A 20,301-nucleotide genomic window follows, 5' to 3' on the forward strand; every position below is an offset into this window, starting at 1 on the left:
AACAGCGTATCGCTCAAGCATTACACATGTTCCCATGAGATAACGCGAAGGATGACCTCGGCGCTCGAACGTTTCCAGTTAGCGAACAAAATAGCGATGGATTTATGAGGCGGGGCTCCATCGTGCAGCAACCTAAGGCTTTTTTGGAGCAAAGTTTTCAAATTAACCGTTAACACGGCCTTCTTGTTTTCCGTCTGGCCCTCGTTACCTGACCCCGGAGACGTGGCTGAAGGAACTTGATTAGGTTTGGCGCGCGTTGAGGTCGGCTCCTCCGTCAACCGCGTGTTTTCCTTCCCCGGAAATCTACTTTGCTTCCATCACCTGCCCTTTCCCCCCGGAGCCCACTTCCCGGAGTAATAGACCACGCAGCAAATTACCCGGAGCCTCTCTTTAGTTACAAGAGCCACCGCAACGCGGCACTGTCGTTCAAAGTCCCTTTCTTAGGACTTGGAGACTCTCGCTCTCTCTGTGCGCGCGCGTGTGTGTAAGGGGGTTAGTGTGTGTGTGTTTGTCTTTCACCTACAAGCAGAAGTATGTAGAGGTTAGGACGATAAGTATCTCAAAGCAAGAATACAGTTTTTTTTAACAGACCTATATAATTCGGGGGGGGATAGGAGAGTTTAAGTAATTTCCTTTATTTCTTTCGAAGCCAACAAGTTGTTGGGTGCCTCTGGGCGTGCTTAGAGTTGAGCCATCTTGCTCAAAGACCCAAATAGGGTAGAAAACGAAATAAAGATAGATGTTAAAATCTTTATTATAGACATACCGGGTGCCCAAAATTAGATTTGCTCAACTCTGAGCCCTCTGGCGCCCGTTCGAAGCAAAGGATTGCGCTGAAACTTGGCATAGAGGTTATGGAAACCATGGCGAAGTGAATGCTGACAAAGAAAACAGTTCAAATTTTCACCACCAGGTGGATATGTGCCGATTAGAATTAAATTTCGTCAGCAATCGCTTCTCCATGGTCTCCATAGCGTATGGCGCTATGAAACCAGGGATCCTAGGTTCTAAGCCTGCATTATGCATTTACTCTTCATTGTTTTTGGTTTCATCCTCCATTCATCCTCATCGCCGCGATTAAAATACACCTACAAAAGTGACGTAAATAACCCTATATACCAAACATAAAAGTTCGTGCATGTCTTTTCGCTGTCGTCATCCTCATCGTAATGTTTACATTGTCGCCATTGTGTAAACACTGTAATTGTGACGTAAAACAAAAAAAGTAGCCCAACAGAGAACTAAGGATACAGAGAAGCACCTACTCCAAAGATAATTTAAGTCTGAATTGTTTTTCTTTCGGCACTTTCAATTTAAATTTACAAGACTCGTTAGTTGGAACATTTGTTTGGGAAATACTCCAATCAGTGTCACCTCCACGAGTGCAAATGGAGGCTCCAGACAAGAGTTAATTTCACAGTTTCCTTTATCGGAGCTGTAGTGTTAGTTGTTTGAGGAATTGTATTTTCTGTTTTCCCTGGAACGCTGGAGTGACGAAAATCCGTCGATATCATTATATCCTGGCTTTGTTGGAATGTCTCCGGCAGGAAGTAGTTGTAAGAGTTAACTCGATATATGTACTTTCTATATAGCAGTAATTGCAGCTGATTTGCGTGCAAACCGAGTATCTATGGATTACTTTTTAAAATGAACAACTGTAATTTAGTTACTTTCCGAAATGAGTTCTTATAACTAAGTTACTTTTGAACGAGTTACTAATTGATTTACTTTTCAAAACAAACAATTGCAATTGAGTTACTTTTCAAAATGAGTAACTGTAAATGAGTTACTTTCGGAATGAGTTACTGAATTACATTTCAAAACGAACAATTGCAATTCAGTTACTTCTCAAAATGAGTAACCGTCACTGAGTTACTTTCCAAATGAGTAACTAACTGATTTACATTCCAAACCGATACATTTTAATGAAGTTACTTCTCATAATGAGCAACTGTCACAGTTACTTTTCAAAGGATTAAGCAACTGATTAACATTTCAAAACAAACAGTTATATCTGAGTTACTTTCAAACTGAATAATTATAACTCAGCTACTTTTCAGAATGAATTAGCTACTTTATCCAGCTTCTCTTAAAGTGCTTTCTACCCGATAGATTGTTTCTTCTTCAGGACAAAATGTCAACATTTTTCAAATGTTGCTTGTTTGTCCCCAGACGGAGCTTTTGTTTTTCGGCCCCCTTGAAGCCATTTTCAACCAATTTCACCAACGCCGGAAATCCCCGCCTCTCAGATTCTCCCTGGAAGAAAATAGAGGTGAGATGGCGCCACCGTTCGTCACCGAACTCTCGGAACCAATCAATTGAACCGGAATTTGTATTCTTTTTAAAGTTAAACCAGGAGACTTCGTGGAAACTCGAGGAAAACAGTGGAAATGGAGACGTCACTCTTCTTTCCAGGAAAAAAGGCCTTAGCAGGTTTGACTCAGTGATAAATCTTGTATCACAAATTCGCGCTCGATGCATCCCTGAGATGGATTGGAAGTGGATGGAGAGAGATCGAGAGAAACTCGGAAGTCATTCGCGGGACCACATTGTGAGGCAAGTATCTTCGACGAGGAAGAACAAACAGCCTATGTCCAGACTCAGAATCAAAAATCTTAGATTGATTTGATTTATTTTGCTTCGCTTTTTGTGCCTCTTTTGGCTAATTTGCGAAGATGGGGATGAGCGATGATATGTTGAAATGATGAAGGGGCACTTAAAAAGAACACCCATGCCCAGGCCGGGATTCAAGCCCGGGACCCTAGCATCGTCACTTCGCCACGGAGGTCGACTCAAAAATCTTAGATTCGAATAATAGCTTTCACCTGAAAGCTTTACCTGAATATTTAACCCAGGATTTATCCAGAACTGGTCATTTGTATGGGGTGTAAATTCATATTTATGTGAGTATAATGGGTAACAAGAGTCCAAATAACTATAAATAAAGCCTTTGTGAAAGATTTTAATGTACGTATGTGAATAAACCCCTGGCTTAACCTGAAACTGTTCCCGTAAGTCAGCGTTTGATCGTCTGCTGACAGACCTTGTCAGCTATCTCGTGAATCAGGGTGGGAAATCATTGAAGACTCATAAAAATTAGTATGTGGTAACATAGGCCTATGTATAATGTTTTCAAATAAAAGCAAATTTCTAAATACATTATTATTTTTAAATACACATAAAGGAATTAATTTGTCACTTTTATATATATCAGATATTTATAAATATCAGATATTTATAAAGTAGCTAATTCCTTTACTAATTTTTGTTTTTAAATTACAAAATAATTGAAATAGTTTTATTATGTATTAAGTTTTTGCTTAGTTTTGCTCTCTATTAATATATATAAATTAGATTTTTTAGTTATATTTTTCTTGCATTTTTGTTTTACTTTTATTGTGCGTATATTCTTCTTGATGTAAATCTGTTATTGATCTCCTGAAAGACAGAGAGAGAGCGAGAGGGAGAGAGAGAGAGAGAAATCATGCAACACTGACAACCACACTACTTTTTGTGTGTTTTCGATACTGTCCTTAGTAAAATATGTTTGAAGTCGAAAATAATTGATCATAAGAAAAACTCTCCCCCTAAGAAATTTTTGAGGGCAAGTTTATTGGTGAGGAAAATCCCCCTGCTCTCCCCCCCTCTAAGTTTCGCTCCATGACGTGAATGCTTCCTCTCTCTCTCACCCCAACATAAGAAAAACTTAGGAGAAGATGGAGAAGGAGAGTGGAGGATGATGTGAAGACAGTGGTGTGAGAAACTGCAGAGGAGGAAGCCATATTTATTGCTAGACACGTCAATTTATTTGTAAATACTTAATTAGCAAGTACACTCGCTGACACTTCTCGGTCATAATCAACCCATTGAAAGTAAATGAGTTTGTTACAACCTAGAAGTGTCCGCGACCGTATTAATTGAGACAAGCTGCAACGAACTTAACTTCAATTTGCTTAGTGTAGGCTTCTAGATATTTCCAAATGTAATTTGCAACACTGCAACTAAGCGGGGATATCCATGCCCTCTCGGGCCGGCGGTTTCCAAAGAACTCGCAGCACCACTCACACCCATCGGTTTGAATCAAGATGAACTCCGCGGGATAAAATTGAACTTCCATGTCCGACCAAGTGCTGGAAGGGGGTGAGGGGAGCAAACAAAGAGAGGATAAAAGTAAAGTACAATAAAGCTACTGGAACACGCAAAAAAGAGACAAAAAAGCAAGGGGAATAGAGAATCGTAAAGGGAAAACAAAAACCAATCAGCTGAATGGGGGGAGAGGGGGTTACAATCGAAACTCTGAAACGCACCGTCGTCATTCCATCATATTTTTTTTCCTTTCTCTCAACTTGTCGTAACTTTTTCTCTCCTCGTTCCATCACTTTTTTTCTTCCTCAAATACATCATCTCTCCTTTCCATCTTAAATTTCTTCCTCAGCTTGCAAAGTACAAGCACCTAGTTTCTTTCCTTCATTATCCATCCTTATCTCCCCCACCCCCATCTCAAGTACATCACTTATATAAGTAGAAAAATAATGGAAAAGAGTGGTTTTTGAAGTGAAGATTGCAGAATAATTGAACGTAAAGAAATAGCCTGTCTTAATTGGTTCCTAGAAGCGACATCTTGTGTCTCTTCTTTTTATCTTCAGCAGCACATTTTAAACACGGTTCGTTAGTTGTCCCCTTCCTCCCTGTTCCCGTCCCCCGACCAAGAGATTCATTAAAATATCCTTATGGAAAAATTCAGAGGAAAAAGTACTAGGTAATCGAATCATATTGGAACACGAATCTACTCGTTAAAATAATATTTTTCTAGTTAGTTAAACTCTGTCTCTTCTGAATATATCCTTGTTGGAAGGGCAAAAAGTAAAAGTAACAAATCATTTTTGTGCGTGTGTTGAGATTTCTGTTCGGAAAACCTTCGCAAGAATCTAAGCCCCGCGACAGGTTAAGTTTGCAGCAGGTTTTATGTATCAATCCACTCTAGAGCGGCACGCAGCATCCCCGTGCCAGTCTCACCTTAACCGCTGAGCTCTACATATCACAGATAGTGAGAAAATCCTCAGTATAGCAGCGGAACTATTTTGTGCGCGCACGTTTGGGTCTACATGTGCGAAAAGTTGCTGCAAGGTTAACCTGTCGCGGGGCTTAGTTACGAAATCTAAAATTTATTCATAGATTAAACGTTCTCTGTAAATTGGTATAACAGTTCGTTTCATACATTTCCAGTGTATCTAGATTTCATATTTCTCTAGAACTTCCCAATAATAACGAAAAATACAAAATTTCAAATCTTGATTGATTGATTTGGTTTATTTTACTTCGCTTTTTTGGCTAATCGCGAAGATGAAGATGAGGACGAGTGATGATATGATGAAATTGATGAAGGGGTACTCACAAACACCTATGCCCAGACCTGGATTCGAACCCGGGACCCCTAGCGTCATAGCGAGTTGTGTTAACGACTCTGCAATTTCGAATCTTGACAGTCAACAAAATGTCTTTATGGTTGTGGAATCACAACTCTATACATGTCTACTTTGCTATTTACTTAGTGATGGAGGACGTAACTATACTCTTGTCTCGGGAATCTCTGGAGCAAGCGAACGAAACCAAGTCCTCTACGCAAGTGGTACTAGAGAGAACTCAACCAATCAAAACGTGGGAGGGAAAGTGAGTGCATGGAGGGGTAAACGCGGCTTTTGCTTTGCTCCGCTCACTTGCTTTCTCCCCTTCACTACCGTTATGCGTGGTGCTGCTCCACAGATTCTGGAGACAGTGTCACTAACTTTCTAGTCAAAGTGTGTCATAATCAGATTTTTAAGTCCACTTTATATTCTGATAGACTAATCGAGACTGGATCCGCAGTTTAAAATAGGATCCGAATCACTGCAAATATGCATCCACTCCACCTGTGATGAAACCTCTTATCGTATGGTTCCAAGCCGACAGCGTTACCACTATGCCATCAATTGATTGGTTAATCTGGATTATTTCACTTCACTTTTCTGCCACTGTTGGCTAATCGCTAATATGATGACTGGAGACTCTCACAAAGAATTCCCAAGCCTAGGCCAGGATTCGAACCCGATATGTGTTGTTATAACCAATAAATTTTGTTTTGGTTACTACCTAATGCTTGTTTTCGGTCTGTAGGAATGTATTTAGTTTTCTCCTTGCTAACTGCAATTGAAGAACTAACGTTAGGTAATAATATTGTCTCATCGTACCATGTGAGCAGGATGCGATACGATGGTCAGACCAAACTAAAATAAAATTCTAACTGGATTTCCAAACCCATGTTTATTGTTTTCACAAACCTCTGATATTTCACTGTCTAAAATCAGCCCGCGTTCACAGAGAGAACAGCTCATTCTTGTATTCTCTGAGATTCTTAATGTTCTGGTGAGGTGTAGTATGTAGAATTCTGGAGCTGTCAGAGTAATTTTAAAGCTTAAGTGCATCCCGCCATTTTGACAGCCTTAAACTGGAGAATCCTTCGCATTTTGGAGCTGTTATTTCTTGTTATCTTTTCAGGCATACATCTGTTATATCTGGAAAGTATCCTGAAAGGCAGGCAACCCCACCAGGCAGTTATGTTTAACCGGTTGCATAACGACAAGGCATTTCGTTGTGAATTGTGAATCTGGAAAGAATTGTTTTCAGAATCTCTTGAAGAGACAAGTTGATTGATTTGTTCTACTATTTTACTTCGCTTTTCTGCCACGTTTGGGTAATTACGAAGATAGGGGTGAAAATCATGAAATGCAACGAGATAAAACCTTCAGAGATTTATTTTCTGTTCATGTACAGTACTTTGTCGACCTCAGTGCCGGAGTGGTTAGCAAAGAGCATAGGAGAGCGATCTTCCACAATTACGAGTTGACCAGACCTGTGTTAGAAGATGAAGAAATTGCGCGGTAATACAGGGTGGTTATAAATTATTGAGCACATTTCAAGGATGAATAATAAAGAACTGAATCCCATATTTAGTTTGTTCTTTTTAATAGACGATATTGAACAGTTTTATTTACAGCACGTGCGTCGAGTAGATTTACCCGGCCTTTTGGTAAAATCCTCTCCCATTCGATTCGCGTCTTCGGAGACCGGTGGTCTGGCAGCACCTATCCTATGTTCGACATTTCCTGTATCCTTAAATTGCTGATACCAAGGTTTATGGAGTTCTTATTAGGAGAATTATGCTTTTACTCTAAGCGAAAACGTCTTTGAACAGTTATTGGGAATTTGGTTTCATGATGCCAAAGAACTCACATAGCTTTCTCTTGTACGGTAGCCATCTTGGGACCTACCTTGCCACCATGGTGCCACGTATGCTCAGTCGATGTCGATATAAATAAACTCTTACAACCGCAATTATCATTTACAACAAAAGAAAGGTTGCTTCGTTTGTATGTTGTTTTTAAATTCGTATTATTATTATTATTATTATTATTAATTGGTTCTGCACAGGATACGTATCCCAATTAGATTGAACATAATATACTCTACACACTAGAAGAGAAAATACCAAATGAACATCTATGTACACATAATATTTACATTTTTCTATACACTTGATGTAATTTTTTTTCAGTGCATTGGCTGTGTGCATGAACATATCAAAGTCTACAGTTTTTAGCAGTTCACTCAGTCTCTCCTGCATTCGCACTGCAGGCGAAAAGTTGTGTACATTCGTTCTTGATTCCCTCTTTGGGTGTACAATAGTTTTCTTTCTCTAGCACTGCGGTGGCCTACATTAAGGGTTATAGCTTGTAGCTTGTAATAGTTCGCAGCACTGAACTGTTTAATCAATTTCTGTAGGAAAATGACGCCACTGACAACTTTTCTGTTCAATAAAGTGTCCAAACCAAAGTGTTGTAGTCATTTTTATGATATATGAGATATGTTCTACTTCAGACAAAGGCATTTCAGAAACTGCAGAAACGTTTCTTCTAATGAAACCAATTATACTCTGTCCCGGGCATCTATGGAGCTAACAAAAACAAATCTCTGAGCAAGACGTGACACGAGACGGCTCTACCAATGAACACTTGAGAGGGAACAGAATTGAGTTATCAGCTTTCGCAGCAGCGTGTACTGCTTCACTATGCCCACTCAATCCCCCCCTTCTCTTTCGCTATGTGTGGCCTTGCTCCACAGATTCTGGGGATAGAGTAGAGTTTTATGCACCTTTTCACAGTATAATATCAAATACTCATTTTATAACCACCCTATATAACATCCTTGTCACTCCTTTTTGCTTGAGACGTTTTATCATGCGAATAAAGGCACGTCACTGTAAAATTGTGTTGTGGTTAGTGACATTACGGTAATAAGCCTCGCTGTTTAATTATAAGTAAACACCTAGTACCACTGTCCAAGAGAGAAATTGTTTTCCGTCTTCCCGTACGGCTCGAAATAACCCTTGGGTTAATTTTCCCTAATTTGCTTACCAAATGCCGGATATCCAGGCATCAACAATGGCGCTCGCCACAAGGCCCAATTAACGCCCGGACCGAAACAGGCGTCCGGCCCAGCTGAGTTTCTCTCCTGATATATGTGCACCTCGGCTTAGACAAGGGACGGTCGCCTCGAAGCTCCTGCGTCATAATTTCCTTTTGGTCCGATTCGCGCCGCGGCGCTTCTAGTCGGATGCTGATATTTATTCGCGAGATGAGGAAGGAAAAAAAGGAGACCTGAAAAACAAAAGATAGCCGGTACGTGAAAGCGCGGACAAAACACTGTCTACCCCTTCGTTCTCGATTCTCCTCGTTCCCTTTCCAGAAGCCGACCTCCAGAGAACAATAATTCTAACGGGAAGGAAGGCACGGAGTTTAAATCCGATGGAAAAAAAAGTTTTTGCTGGAATACCAGTGTTGCCAGCTGGACAATAGTTTTATTCACGGCACCGAAAATTTTTTGACTGTTGAAGCTTCTGAAAACTGACAATAAATTTTGTTTCCTAATCCTATTTTATAGGCAGTTACTAAATGAGATTGGACACACATTTTTACATTGTCTGTTGACATTTTAGCTTCTGTGGGATTACGAATTACTCTCTTAAGAGTGTAGCGGTGTACAACCTTGTAACTAAAATACCAGGCAAATTTTCAATCATATTACAATGGAATACAAATTTAGAATGATTCTTACTTACTATGCATACAATCTAATTAGTTTCGAGTAAGATCTATATCTGACACTATTTTGTATGAAGCAGGTATGCGTTTGCTAAATTCATCTTCCTGTGAATATGTATTTTATTAATAATTTAACTAGCTTTTCTCACGTGGTTGATATTTTATACTCTCTATGTAATGTTTTTGTATATTTTTTGGAATTCTTAATTGTTGGCACTAAATAATTTTAGCGAATTCTATTTCATTTATTTAACGTCACTTTTCCATTTCTTGGGCTAATAGCAACGACGAAGATGGATTGTGTACTGTAACGTCATGCCTTACGCTGTATGCGAACTTTTAACACTGCTCTTTGCCACGCGTTACGCTAACCACTATGCCACGGAGGTCAGTTATCTTTAGGAAGTAATAGAATAACTAGATACACTAATCAGGATTGGACGTGCAGTTATGAACGAGAACTGAACCACTGAGCAATAGGCCTCAACCATGATCGAACCCGGAACACCTTGATTAAAAGGTGACAGCTCTACACTGCGATGGTGAGGAATGAATGGCAATAATTGATAATAGTAATTATGATGTTGTTTTTCATATGTGACTATCCTCTCAATATCTTAGAAAAAAAATACCTTTAAACCATCAGCATTGAAAAACATACTGAAAATGTGCAACGACTCAAACTTAAATCTATATGATATCTTTCGCATAGATAATTCTCGATATTTAGTTGGCAACACTGAATCGCTCTGAATAGGCGCATGTTCCTTCCTTTTGGCATCTGTTATGTTTCTTGCGGCTGAAACTTTGCTTATCAGTTGCCATTGTTTTGCCCCAAACCCAACGAAGAATAATTGCGGTAGTGCAAACATGATATGCGCGATGAAAAATTGGAGGGGTTGCCAACTCATGGTTCAAAAACATAAATTAAAAATATCTGTTTCTGACTCTTGGTGCTCTCTGGAAAAGAATTATGCTTTGTTTTAAACTTTCACTGCAAAATAATATTTCAAGATTTTGTCTCATTTTTATTTGTGGACTTTTCCTTTACTTTCCCTTCTCTATTAAGAATAGTGTTCTTTCGTTCGTGTACGTATGAGGCGTTCGTCCTCTTCATAATCAATCGGGTAGATACTACAAATGATTTACTGTAAAACAATGTTTGTCAAGAAGTAGAGTTTTCAAATATCTACAGCGTGAGGTAAAGTCAGCTTGCATAGGCGATATTGTCGTCGAGGTCTTATTGAATGGCCACAACGGTCGCCAGACCTAACATCCCTGGATTTTTACTTGCAGAGCCACGTACGTAGATCGTGTACGCTACGAAAACTAAGAGCCTTGACCACCTTAAAAAATAGGATCATCGGGCGCCATCTCACAAATCACCCCAAACACATTAGCAGATGACTTATGCAACTGGGAGCGTCGAATTGAAGCATGAATTCAAGCATATTGAACATATACTGTAACTGTAACCATTACATGTCAATCATACGTATGTTTGTATGGATGTATTTGTTTTCCTTGTAACTTGACATTTGGCCCACCCTGTACTTGTATATCATTTGCGTCTGATCTTCTGGTGTGTTCTCCAGCCTCTAATGCTAGCTGTTCCTGTTTCAGTTCTCAATGGGAGAACCAAATATTTTGCATTAGCCCAGCATTCATCATAAGGAATCCGTTCCTTCGGTCATCACAGGACCTAGCTCTAATACCCAGTGAAAATCTGTATTACACTCTAACACAGTATTTCTGTGCAAGTAATTTTCAATTAATGGCATTAAATAAAGTAATAATTAAATACGTGAATGAAACGTTATGCAAAGTTGTGGTCCTGTTATAGCTTTCGCACTTATTCCAATGTCGTGTCTTGCTTTCGCCTTCGTCTCTACAGAATTAGGATTCGGATTTATCACAAATGCTTATTTCTTGGCACTTCTTAAGCTATTGAGCTTTACTTTCGCTTGGTTATTCCTATTCCAGATATCCCAAAAACGTTCTTAATTTGTTCTTATTCCGATCCTGAGTATGCTTTTCATCTTTATTCTATGTGGTGATTGTGTCCGTCTTAGCCTTTGTTTTCACATTTATTGCTTTAAACTTGTATTCCTTTTGCTGTTATTCCTCTGCCAGGTTTATCTTCACCTTTTATTGTGACTGGCTCGAAGTTTTCAGGTTCGAATCCTGATCTGGATATGAATGTTCAATTTCATCTATCATCAGTCATCCTTGTCGTAGCGATTTGACAAAAGTGGCGACCGGTACATTTAGCCATGTTATAAATCTCAAAGTCGATGCATAAAACGTGGTCCTGGACCAACAAAGGTTTGCACAATTGCCTGTAGGAAAACACACAATATGAATTGATCTCCATGTTCTTAGCTTTGATTTTTCTTCATCTCTGTTGGATGATGTCAAAAATTGCTATTTCCGCCTATCGGTTACTTCGCTCATGCCTCTTCCAAGTAGTCCCTGGAAACACAGGTACAACACTTCTCAAACCGCCTTCTGCCAGTTTGTGACGCGAGGGCTGACACGTGTTTCGGGTGTCAAATCCTGAGACGCCTTGTGCCCCCGTCTGACCCTTTTAGTGCACGCTTCGGAAGGATCCAATTTGAGGAGGAATTAAATTTCGCCGTCGGACGATGATATAGACGCTGGCGCCTGCGATACGCGGGGATTTGGCAAGCGAGGTGAAAGACGTCGTTAGGGCGATGCGAGAGTTGCTCCATCGTCAAGCTATTCCATTAGCGGACTGGCAATCGAGTCGGCTGCAAACTGCCTGCTGTACCTCCGCGATGGCGGCGGGAACCACTTCGGAACTGCTGTCCCTGAATAATTGTTCACCTCCATTGCCCGTACCGCACTTGATGGTCGCTATGAAGTTGGTGAGTATGGGCATATTCCCAACGTACCAAGTTCTGATCAAGTTTGTACTTTATGCTCAGATGGAGTAATCGAAACGGGACTTCAGACGTAAAGTGGACAGTCAAAGGCGTGCCGAAAGGAAGAGTAATAGACACTCCTTAATATAACGGTGTAAAAGTGATTGAAAAATATCTATGTGAAATTCGGGGAGAAGTACAGAATAAACAACTAAATAATATTGTGGGAAATTCGTGGACAAGTACACAGAATAAACAACTAAATACCATTGTGGGAAATTCGTGGACAAGTACAGAGTATACAACTAAATAACATTTTTGAAACTTTTCCATATCATAGTGTCTGATCACCATCATGGAGTGTTATATACACACATAAAAGTAAATACACCAGCTGAAATAAAAGAAATGCATAAAGTCTGTAGCTTAGACCAAATGTTTAAGTGCAGAATCAAGAAACATTCAGGAAACATCCATGAACTGATGCATTATAGTATACAGTTCGACATACAGAGAAGTACTCACATGCATTATATGATGCACTTTGGCGTTACCTTTACAAGTGATAATCCAAACAGCATCAAACTGCAAACCTGGTTTTATCAAAGGCCTAAAAACAACACTTCGGTGCATCCAATTATGTTCCTGATGCATTTAGTTTTCCCTGTATATGGGAGTCAAGAGAACACATTTTATCAACCTTACTTATTTTTAGCCTGCCGTTGAATCCTGGGTTAGCTACTGCTGGCAGTCGAACCAGAGACTCCTTGTTCACAAGCCGATAGCATTAACCATTACGTTATCCGGGAGACCCAAATGCTATTTGTCAGATTTTCTTCCACTGTCTTCTATGTACTGATGCCCGTCTGTCTGTCGGCCATTACACCGGTTTTTCTCCCCTTAATTTCTTGACGGGCCATCCTGCCTGATATTTTACATGGTTTTCCCAGTCCCTCCAGGACAATGCTGGAATGGTACTTTTGATGGAGATGTCGGAAGCTTACGTCGAGTTGCTTGTCACTTATACGTGAACACCTACACTGTCTTGGGGCTCATTTCCCCTCTCCCGCGTTCATTGGTTGAGCCCTCTCGAGAGACTTGTTCTCGTTCTCTCGGTTCAGAGATTCACAGCACAGAGTGTAACTGCTTAACAACGTCTAATTTTAAAGTTATCGTAGCTGTGCTCTATACCCTGCACATGTCCCTTTGTTGTTCTCCTCATAAAAAGTTTGGAATATTGTTATATTAGGTGATTAACTAAAAGTTAAAATATACAAAACGGTAATTCTGCCTGTAGTATTATATGGGTGTGAAACTTGGTCCCTTACATTGAAAGAGGAACATAAATTGAGAGTATTTAAAAATAAGATCCTTAGGAAAATATTTGGACCTAAAAGGGATGAGGAAACAGGTGAGTGGAGGTTACATAATTTAGAACTACATAATTTGTATTCATGTCCAGATATTATTAGATTGATTAAATCAAGAAGACTTCGGTGGGCAGGCCATGTGATACGAATAGGAGAGAAAAGAGGAGTTTACAGGATTCTTGTTGGATAACCTGATGGTAAGAGACCTGTAGGAAGGCCAAGACGAAGATGGAGAGACAACGTTGAGATAGACCTAAAGGAAATCGGTATGGATGGAAAAGAGTATATAGATCTTGCTCAAGATAGGGACAGATGGAGGGCCTGTGTTGCTGCAGCCATGAACCTTGGGGTTTAAGAAGGCTAGAGGGTAGTAGTAGTAGATAGGCAGGACCTTGGAATGCAACAACACATGGTATCTGTCTGCTGCACGTTCTTGTGTTTTCGCCGACATATGACACAGTGCCTACTACCTATTGCCTAATACAGCAATATTCCAAACTTTTTGTGAGGAGTGTATAAACATTTTGGCCATCTCTGTAGCAGAGTGGTTAGCACAGCGCTCTACGATGCCAGGGGTTCCAGGTACTAATCCAGGCCAGGGCTTGTGTGTTCTTTGTAAATGTTCCTTCATCAGTGTCATAATGTAATCGCTCATCTCCATCTTTGCAATTAGCCAAAAGTGGCAGAAAGGCGTAGAATATTTAATTTTATTTTCTCCCCTTCCCGTCCCTCCTCTCCTATCTCTCTCTCCCTCCCTCACATCTCTCTGTTCCTAACTCCGGTTAACCTCTGCAAGAAAATAAACTGGATTTAGCGAGGATAAAAGTAAATCCCGCGCTGTTGTGGCGTAGGAAGGAAAGAAAGGCAATATCCCATTGCACTCTCCCAGCAGAAAGTCCACCGTGACTTTACGGTGGCGCTCTACTCTGAAATCCTTCTGAAACTTCTAGTACCTTTGCTTTATAGTGAAAGCAGGCTTGCTAACTGCACAACGATTAAGAAAGGAATGGAATATTAGCACCAGTTAAAAAGGAATTTTCCCTACTCCCTGCAATCCAGTTATCTCAGAATACGAGAACTCTAATATCCAATATTCAAGATATTCAATAAACATATCCAGACTAATGTCATATAGAGCGCTATTTTTTTTAATTTTAACACTTAATTTCCCATGTAGAAATTTTAGCGAAAAATTAAGGCTAGGCCAGGACTCGAACCCGACTCCTCTGGCACATCGTGCCATTGCTATACTAAATCCCACATATTCGGTAACTTGTGTTGAATTATCCTTTGAAAGCTTTAATTGGATATAAAACTATTCTTGTGAAAATTTGCAAGGACCTTCAACCTACTACGTCACAGAAAAATTCCGAACACAAAAGTGCTTCATACATTGTAGTTCTACCTACTTCAGACTTGGCTGATGTCTAGGTAAGGTTAATAATCAAGGTGGTTACATAGAGGCTAATCAATTAAAGGTAATGAATGGACATTGGTTGACGAGAAATGTCATCACTTGGAGTCAACAAAAGCAGAAATGCGCAGTAACGCAAGGGATAATGTGACACTCCTTTTCGTTGTTATGCGAAATTGGCATCCTTTAGCACCATCCGTCGGTCTCCGTGTCGGGTGGTCAACACATTGCGCTACAAAGCCAGGGGTTCCGGCTTCGAATCCCGGTCTTGGTATGTTATTTGTGAATGTCACTTCATTGATTTCATCATATCACTCATCCTCATCTTCGCGGTTAGCTCAAACTGGCAGAAAAGCGAAGTAAACTAAACCAAATCAATTAAAAACAAAATCAAATCAATCAATCAATTTAGCACAATTTTGGTGTCTTGTTACACCATTTGCTGTCAAATCACACCAAGTATGGAGGCCTTTAACATTAGGTGTTATGTTGCACCAATTAAGGTATTACGCCACTTTCAGTTGCAAGTCTGTTGCCGAGAACATTTTGATTTCTCCTCTGTGATTTACTCATGATGTCTTGTGCTAACCGGTATCCCTCTGCTCCACAGGTCGCTCCCACGACAAGTCCTTCGTCCTGTTCCGCCTCGGCCTGCGAGCGTCGGGCGGGGTGAAGACCTTCGCCGAGACAGGAAAGTCGGACGTCCTGGACGAGCAGAGCCAGGGCGAGGGGGGCATCTACGACGAATTCAACGCCCCTCCAATCAACCAGGGCGCCGGGAGGACCGAGGCGGAGTTCTTCGTCGACGGCAACCACTCCAGGGTAAGTAGGAACTTTCACTGTAATATATGTGTGTGCATATACTCTCTCTTCAAAATACAGGGTTATTCAAAATTATTGCTGTGATTTCAATATTTTTTCCGGAGCAAGCCAGGAAACATGTGGCATTATAACCACGCCAATTGACGGAAAAACTCTCCGATTTTTTTTCGTAATAGACACCGTCCTATAGTTACGCATTTGGTTGCTAGGTGGCAGGTTTTTACAAGATGGCGGGTCTCGACTCGGAGTAATGCATCCGTAGGCCGGTTAGATTCATGGGTGAATGAGATACCCTGTTCAGAACATGTTCTATGCTTTCATTGGTCGAACCACTTGCGTAGAAGACTTGCTTTCGTTCGCTTGCTGCGCAGATTCCGGGAACAGCGTAGAATATTTATTGACTACGAAGTACTAATATGGCAGTGGCAACACTGGATTTGTATCTGCAAGGTTGGTATCGTTGGAGGAAAGTAGTTCAACTATTGCTCTACAAAGAAATGAAAACATCATCCCGTGGCGCTGCCGTCGAATTCTCAATCCTGAGGAAGCGGGGGGTGATGCAATCAGCTGCTTGCAATGTAATCCTGCCAAAATGTGTGGCGTTCCTCAGCACATCGGAGTTGCATTCATTCAGTGTCAAGTATTTGTATCCTCATGAAGAGGAAAACTCTACAGCAGAGACGTAATATGTCGGCTTAAAATTGTTGAATCTTTTAACACAACTGCGAGGGGAGTAAACAAATGACTATCTACTTAGTTCGCGAGTTTGCCACGGTCCTTCTCTTCATGGCACGGCTGTAGATGTTACTCCATCAGAAATGTGAAGTTTATTGGAAGAGTACGGGAATGTAGCTTTTCTGCTTACATATAACGCTAATATTTCGGGAAGATTCTCTAAAACAGGATGTTTGTAAAGGCGACAAGGTTAATTTCTCCTGTTTTCATCGCCTTCAGAGAATTTTATCGACGCGTAGGAGTTTATCTTCAGGATCTTCTCGCAATAAATTTCCTCAAGGTTGTATCAACTCGGATTGCTTTCTGACACTGAAAGGGCGATGATTTTGGAACCTCGGCAACGCACTCTAAAAGCGTCAAGTGATGGAACTATCCCGGTGAAAGGATATAACCTACTTGTGACGTTCTTAAGAAAGCATGCATAAGCAGAATATTATTGAGTAAATATTTTACTTCGTGCATAGAAATGTGCCAAACGTTTCATTTCATCGCACTGGGACCTTCACAATCCGACTCGCATCGTGGTAACTATATCGCTGGCTTGTAATTAAGGGGTCGCTGGTCTGTAGGTCAAGTCATGATTAACCTATCAGTGCATAAACTGTCGACCTCCATGGAGGAGTGGTTATCTCTGAGCGCTACGGCTTCAGGGGTCCCGGTTCGAACCCCGGTTTTTAAATGGATTTTTGTGTTTTACATGTGTGAAAATGAGTAAAAAGGTGGGAGAAACGGGTGATACTACCGCTTCGGGGTATTCCTTTAAAAAAATAGTTGGTAGAGCATCTGGATACCATGTGGAAGACCCGGGTTCGAATCCCGGGGCAGGTGATCTGGACCAGGATTATTTCCATTATTTCCCTGATTCTGCGCGACTCTGAGGCTCACCCAGCCTAGTATCAATAGCTACTTGGCGGCAGCCCTGGTAAGGGGGTTGGGGTAAAGGCGGCTGGGCGTGATGTCGATAACATCATCCCAACTATGGCCGAGATTAAGAATATGTGGAGCTCTACCTCCATATTACCCCATGTGCCTTTATGGCATGCGCAGGGATATTTTTACCTACCTCATCTTCGCGATTAACCAAAAGTGGTAGAAAAGCGAAACAAAACGATCCAAATCTATCAATCAATTTTCTTAGTCGATCGAAATGTTCTTCCAATTCACTCAAACAATTTGGTTTATTTCCTTAATATCTTCCTTTCCATTATAATCCAGCCATCAATATACCTTCAGGAACTTTAAAAAAAATGTTTTTCTTCTTCCTTTAACTGCATACTGTGGCTTTCAGTTATTAGTGTTATTAATAAGAAATGACAAAAGAGAGAAACTTTTACCCAAGACATTTAAAAAAAAAAAGTGTAACACAAACAAGAGGCAGGCATTGTTGTTCGAGGCAAATATTCCTCCTCCAGTTCTTTGTTGAAGTCTTCCCCCTGCCATTGTTTGTCCTTCCTAGAACTTATACCTCTTTTTTTATATTTGCCTCTGAAGGAAAATTGAGCTTCAAACGAAACGGCACTTTTGAAGTGAAAGGCAAGTACCCTTTCGGAGGCAGTGAAAAATATATATTGTTTTTATTTGCTATTATATTGGAATCATATTGGAAAGAATTGAAAGGGTCGTTTCGCTTCAATACAAGCAGAAAAAGAAACCGATAATAGAGTTAGGAGGAAAAAGTTTTATTGAGAAAGATTTATTAGTCAAAGTTCTTTCATATTTGTTCTTTGTAGTCGGTCAGTGATTTGTAACTCGAATTTATTGGTTGGTCGATGGAGTTCTCGTCGCTTATTGGTACTTTCAGATCAAGGACTAGGGAAGGTGTGATGCAAAATGCGGTGACTCGTGAAAAGCGAAACTTCAATAGAGCCAACGGGACAGTGAGTTGGGTGTCTACAACACAACTCGGTTGGTTTCACACGAAATTTGACGCATGAGAACAGTGTCAACATCCATTTATAGATAACAAGAAAAATTACACATTGAAGTTATTGACTCCTCGTTCGTGGCTCTGCACCCATCACACCGATGATCTCTCTGCCTATGTACAGTGACCGGCAATAAAAATGGGACATCTATATCCTGAAATGCTGGCTTCCCTGCAAGGCGTTATGTGTGTTGCTTAACTCTGCGGGATGAGTGGATGCTAATAGCAAATATTCAATACCAACTTCTACCACCACCGTAGGCAACACAAATAACGCCTTGCAGGGAAGCGAGCATTTCAGGATCTAGCTGTCCCATTTTTATTGCCGGTGACTGTACATGCCGGTTGAGGTTGCTATGGCTGCAATCATCCTTTCTTGTAATTGACAAATATCACGAATTATCTCATAATCAGCGCTAATATTCCGATATAATTTTAAAATGCCTTTTTACATTATATTTCTGAAAGATACTGAGATATTACAGGCTGCCAGAAAGAAAATAAACTTGTATATTTTGCAGTATCTAAGGGCAGTGCAGAAGTTTCATCTTCTATAGGTCTGTTGAACTGGCGTACGCAGGATTCTTTTCGGCAAGGGCTGGTATTGTGGATAGTTAGTATCATACATAGCTTCGCTTTAGGGAGCGGGATACACAATAAAATATTTCGTATATTTGGAGCTTTTCACTCTATTAAAACTGTACTCTAAGACTAAAATGGTGATCGGGCATCAGATTAAAGGAGTTTGCATTTACACATTTCGATTGTTTTTAGTTCTCAACGGATTTTTACTTGAAAATCTTGATTGGATGGGCTGTAGCGCCATGAGCTACCCCCTGCGTACATCAGTGGTCTCCCTTGCTCAAAAAAAGACGACTAGCCGCTTTGGTAACCAAGTGCAATGGAGGAGCACTATTTTTCCTCGCTGGTACTTAATACTTAATATAAATCCGCGCGCAACTTTCCAGATTCCGTGCTTCAAAATGCATACTTTTGATGGTAAAAGAAAACTGATAAAACCTTCATTCTGATAATTTTTAGGTGTGGTTTCACTTTTGATGCTCTAAAATTGAAATTTTCATAAGTGAAATCCTGCGTCTATCACCACGTAATCACCAATTTTCATCTCATTTCCGTAAAAATGGATGAAAGCCCTAAGCATCTCCATCCACGTCTCATCACGGAGATAAATGAAAATTCCAATGCTAACAATAAACTGCAACTCTTTTCATTTCTGGAAAGAAAATTGAAAAGGCCCGCATCACCACCACGTCTTATTCTCTCATTGCATTTCCGAAGAAATGGATGAGAAGCCCAAGCAATCCACCACGTCTCATACCCTCTGGTATGGGGGGATCTTTTGGGAATGTAGCTCACTAATCATTATTCATCCTTGATGGTAAAGCACTCTCTGCTCGTGGCGAGCTTGGTGGTAAGGTGCTAGAGGTACTACATTTACACACTTGAATGGCAACACATGACACTTGAGTTTCGCACCCCTAAAGACTGGATCAGCATGGGTAACGTAAGGATATACCTGTGTCTGTACTGCAACTGAAGATCTGCCGTGAGAGGTTATGCCTGTGACTGTACGTAGAGTCTGACTTGCGGCTAGCGTTAACACGCTCTCCCTAGAACCTCCTCCTCTTTCTCTATTCAATCGTAACTTGCTCCTCAATAATCGAATTAGGACTGACCCCGAACTCTCTGCCTCCCAGACATTTATTCCAATTCAATTTAATAAACAAATGAACAGTCAGGACTGAAGCCTCTTCCTGGATTTCGTCCGTTTACATGTTTATACTGCTGATGACCAGGAAGAGCTTCAGTGCTGTCTGACACTGCATTCCTGTGATGTTCCTGAATATTTCCTGATTGGAAAACGATGGTTGAATGACTGGAAGTTGAAGTTCGTTGTCCATAATAATTAAAAGATACTACGGAACGTTACGATTGTCCTTTCATCAATTTCATACCATCATCATTCATTCTTGTCGTCGCTATTATATTGAAG

At 40.5% G+C, this 20,301-nt stretch overlaps 1 protein-coding gene across 1 annotated transcript in view; it reads left to right on the plus strand.

Annotated features, from left to right (window-relative positions):
• LOC145997302 (spondin-2-like) overlaps positions 1-20,301 on the plus strand; it is a 209,746-nt gene that overhangs the window by 134,699 nt on the left and 54,746 nt on the right. The window contains exon 2 of the mRNA XM_083134206.1: positions 15,417-15,628. Coding sequence (XP_082990332.1) covers positions 15,417-15,628 — 212 coding nt within the window. The remainder of the gene's footprint in view (positions 1-15,416; positions 15,629-20,301) is intronic.

This window comes from Lepisma saccharinum, chromosome 1, assembly GCF_977018435.1.
Source record: "Lepisma saccharinum chromosome 1, izLepSacc3.1, whole genome shotgun sequence".
Lineage (NCBI taxonomy): Eukaryota > Metazoa > Arthropoda > Insecta > Zygentoma > Lepismatidae > Lepisma > Lepisma saccharinum.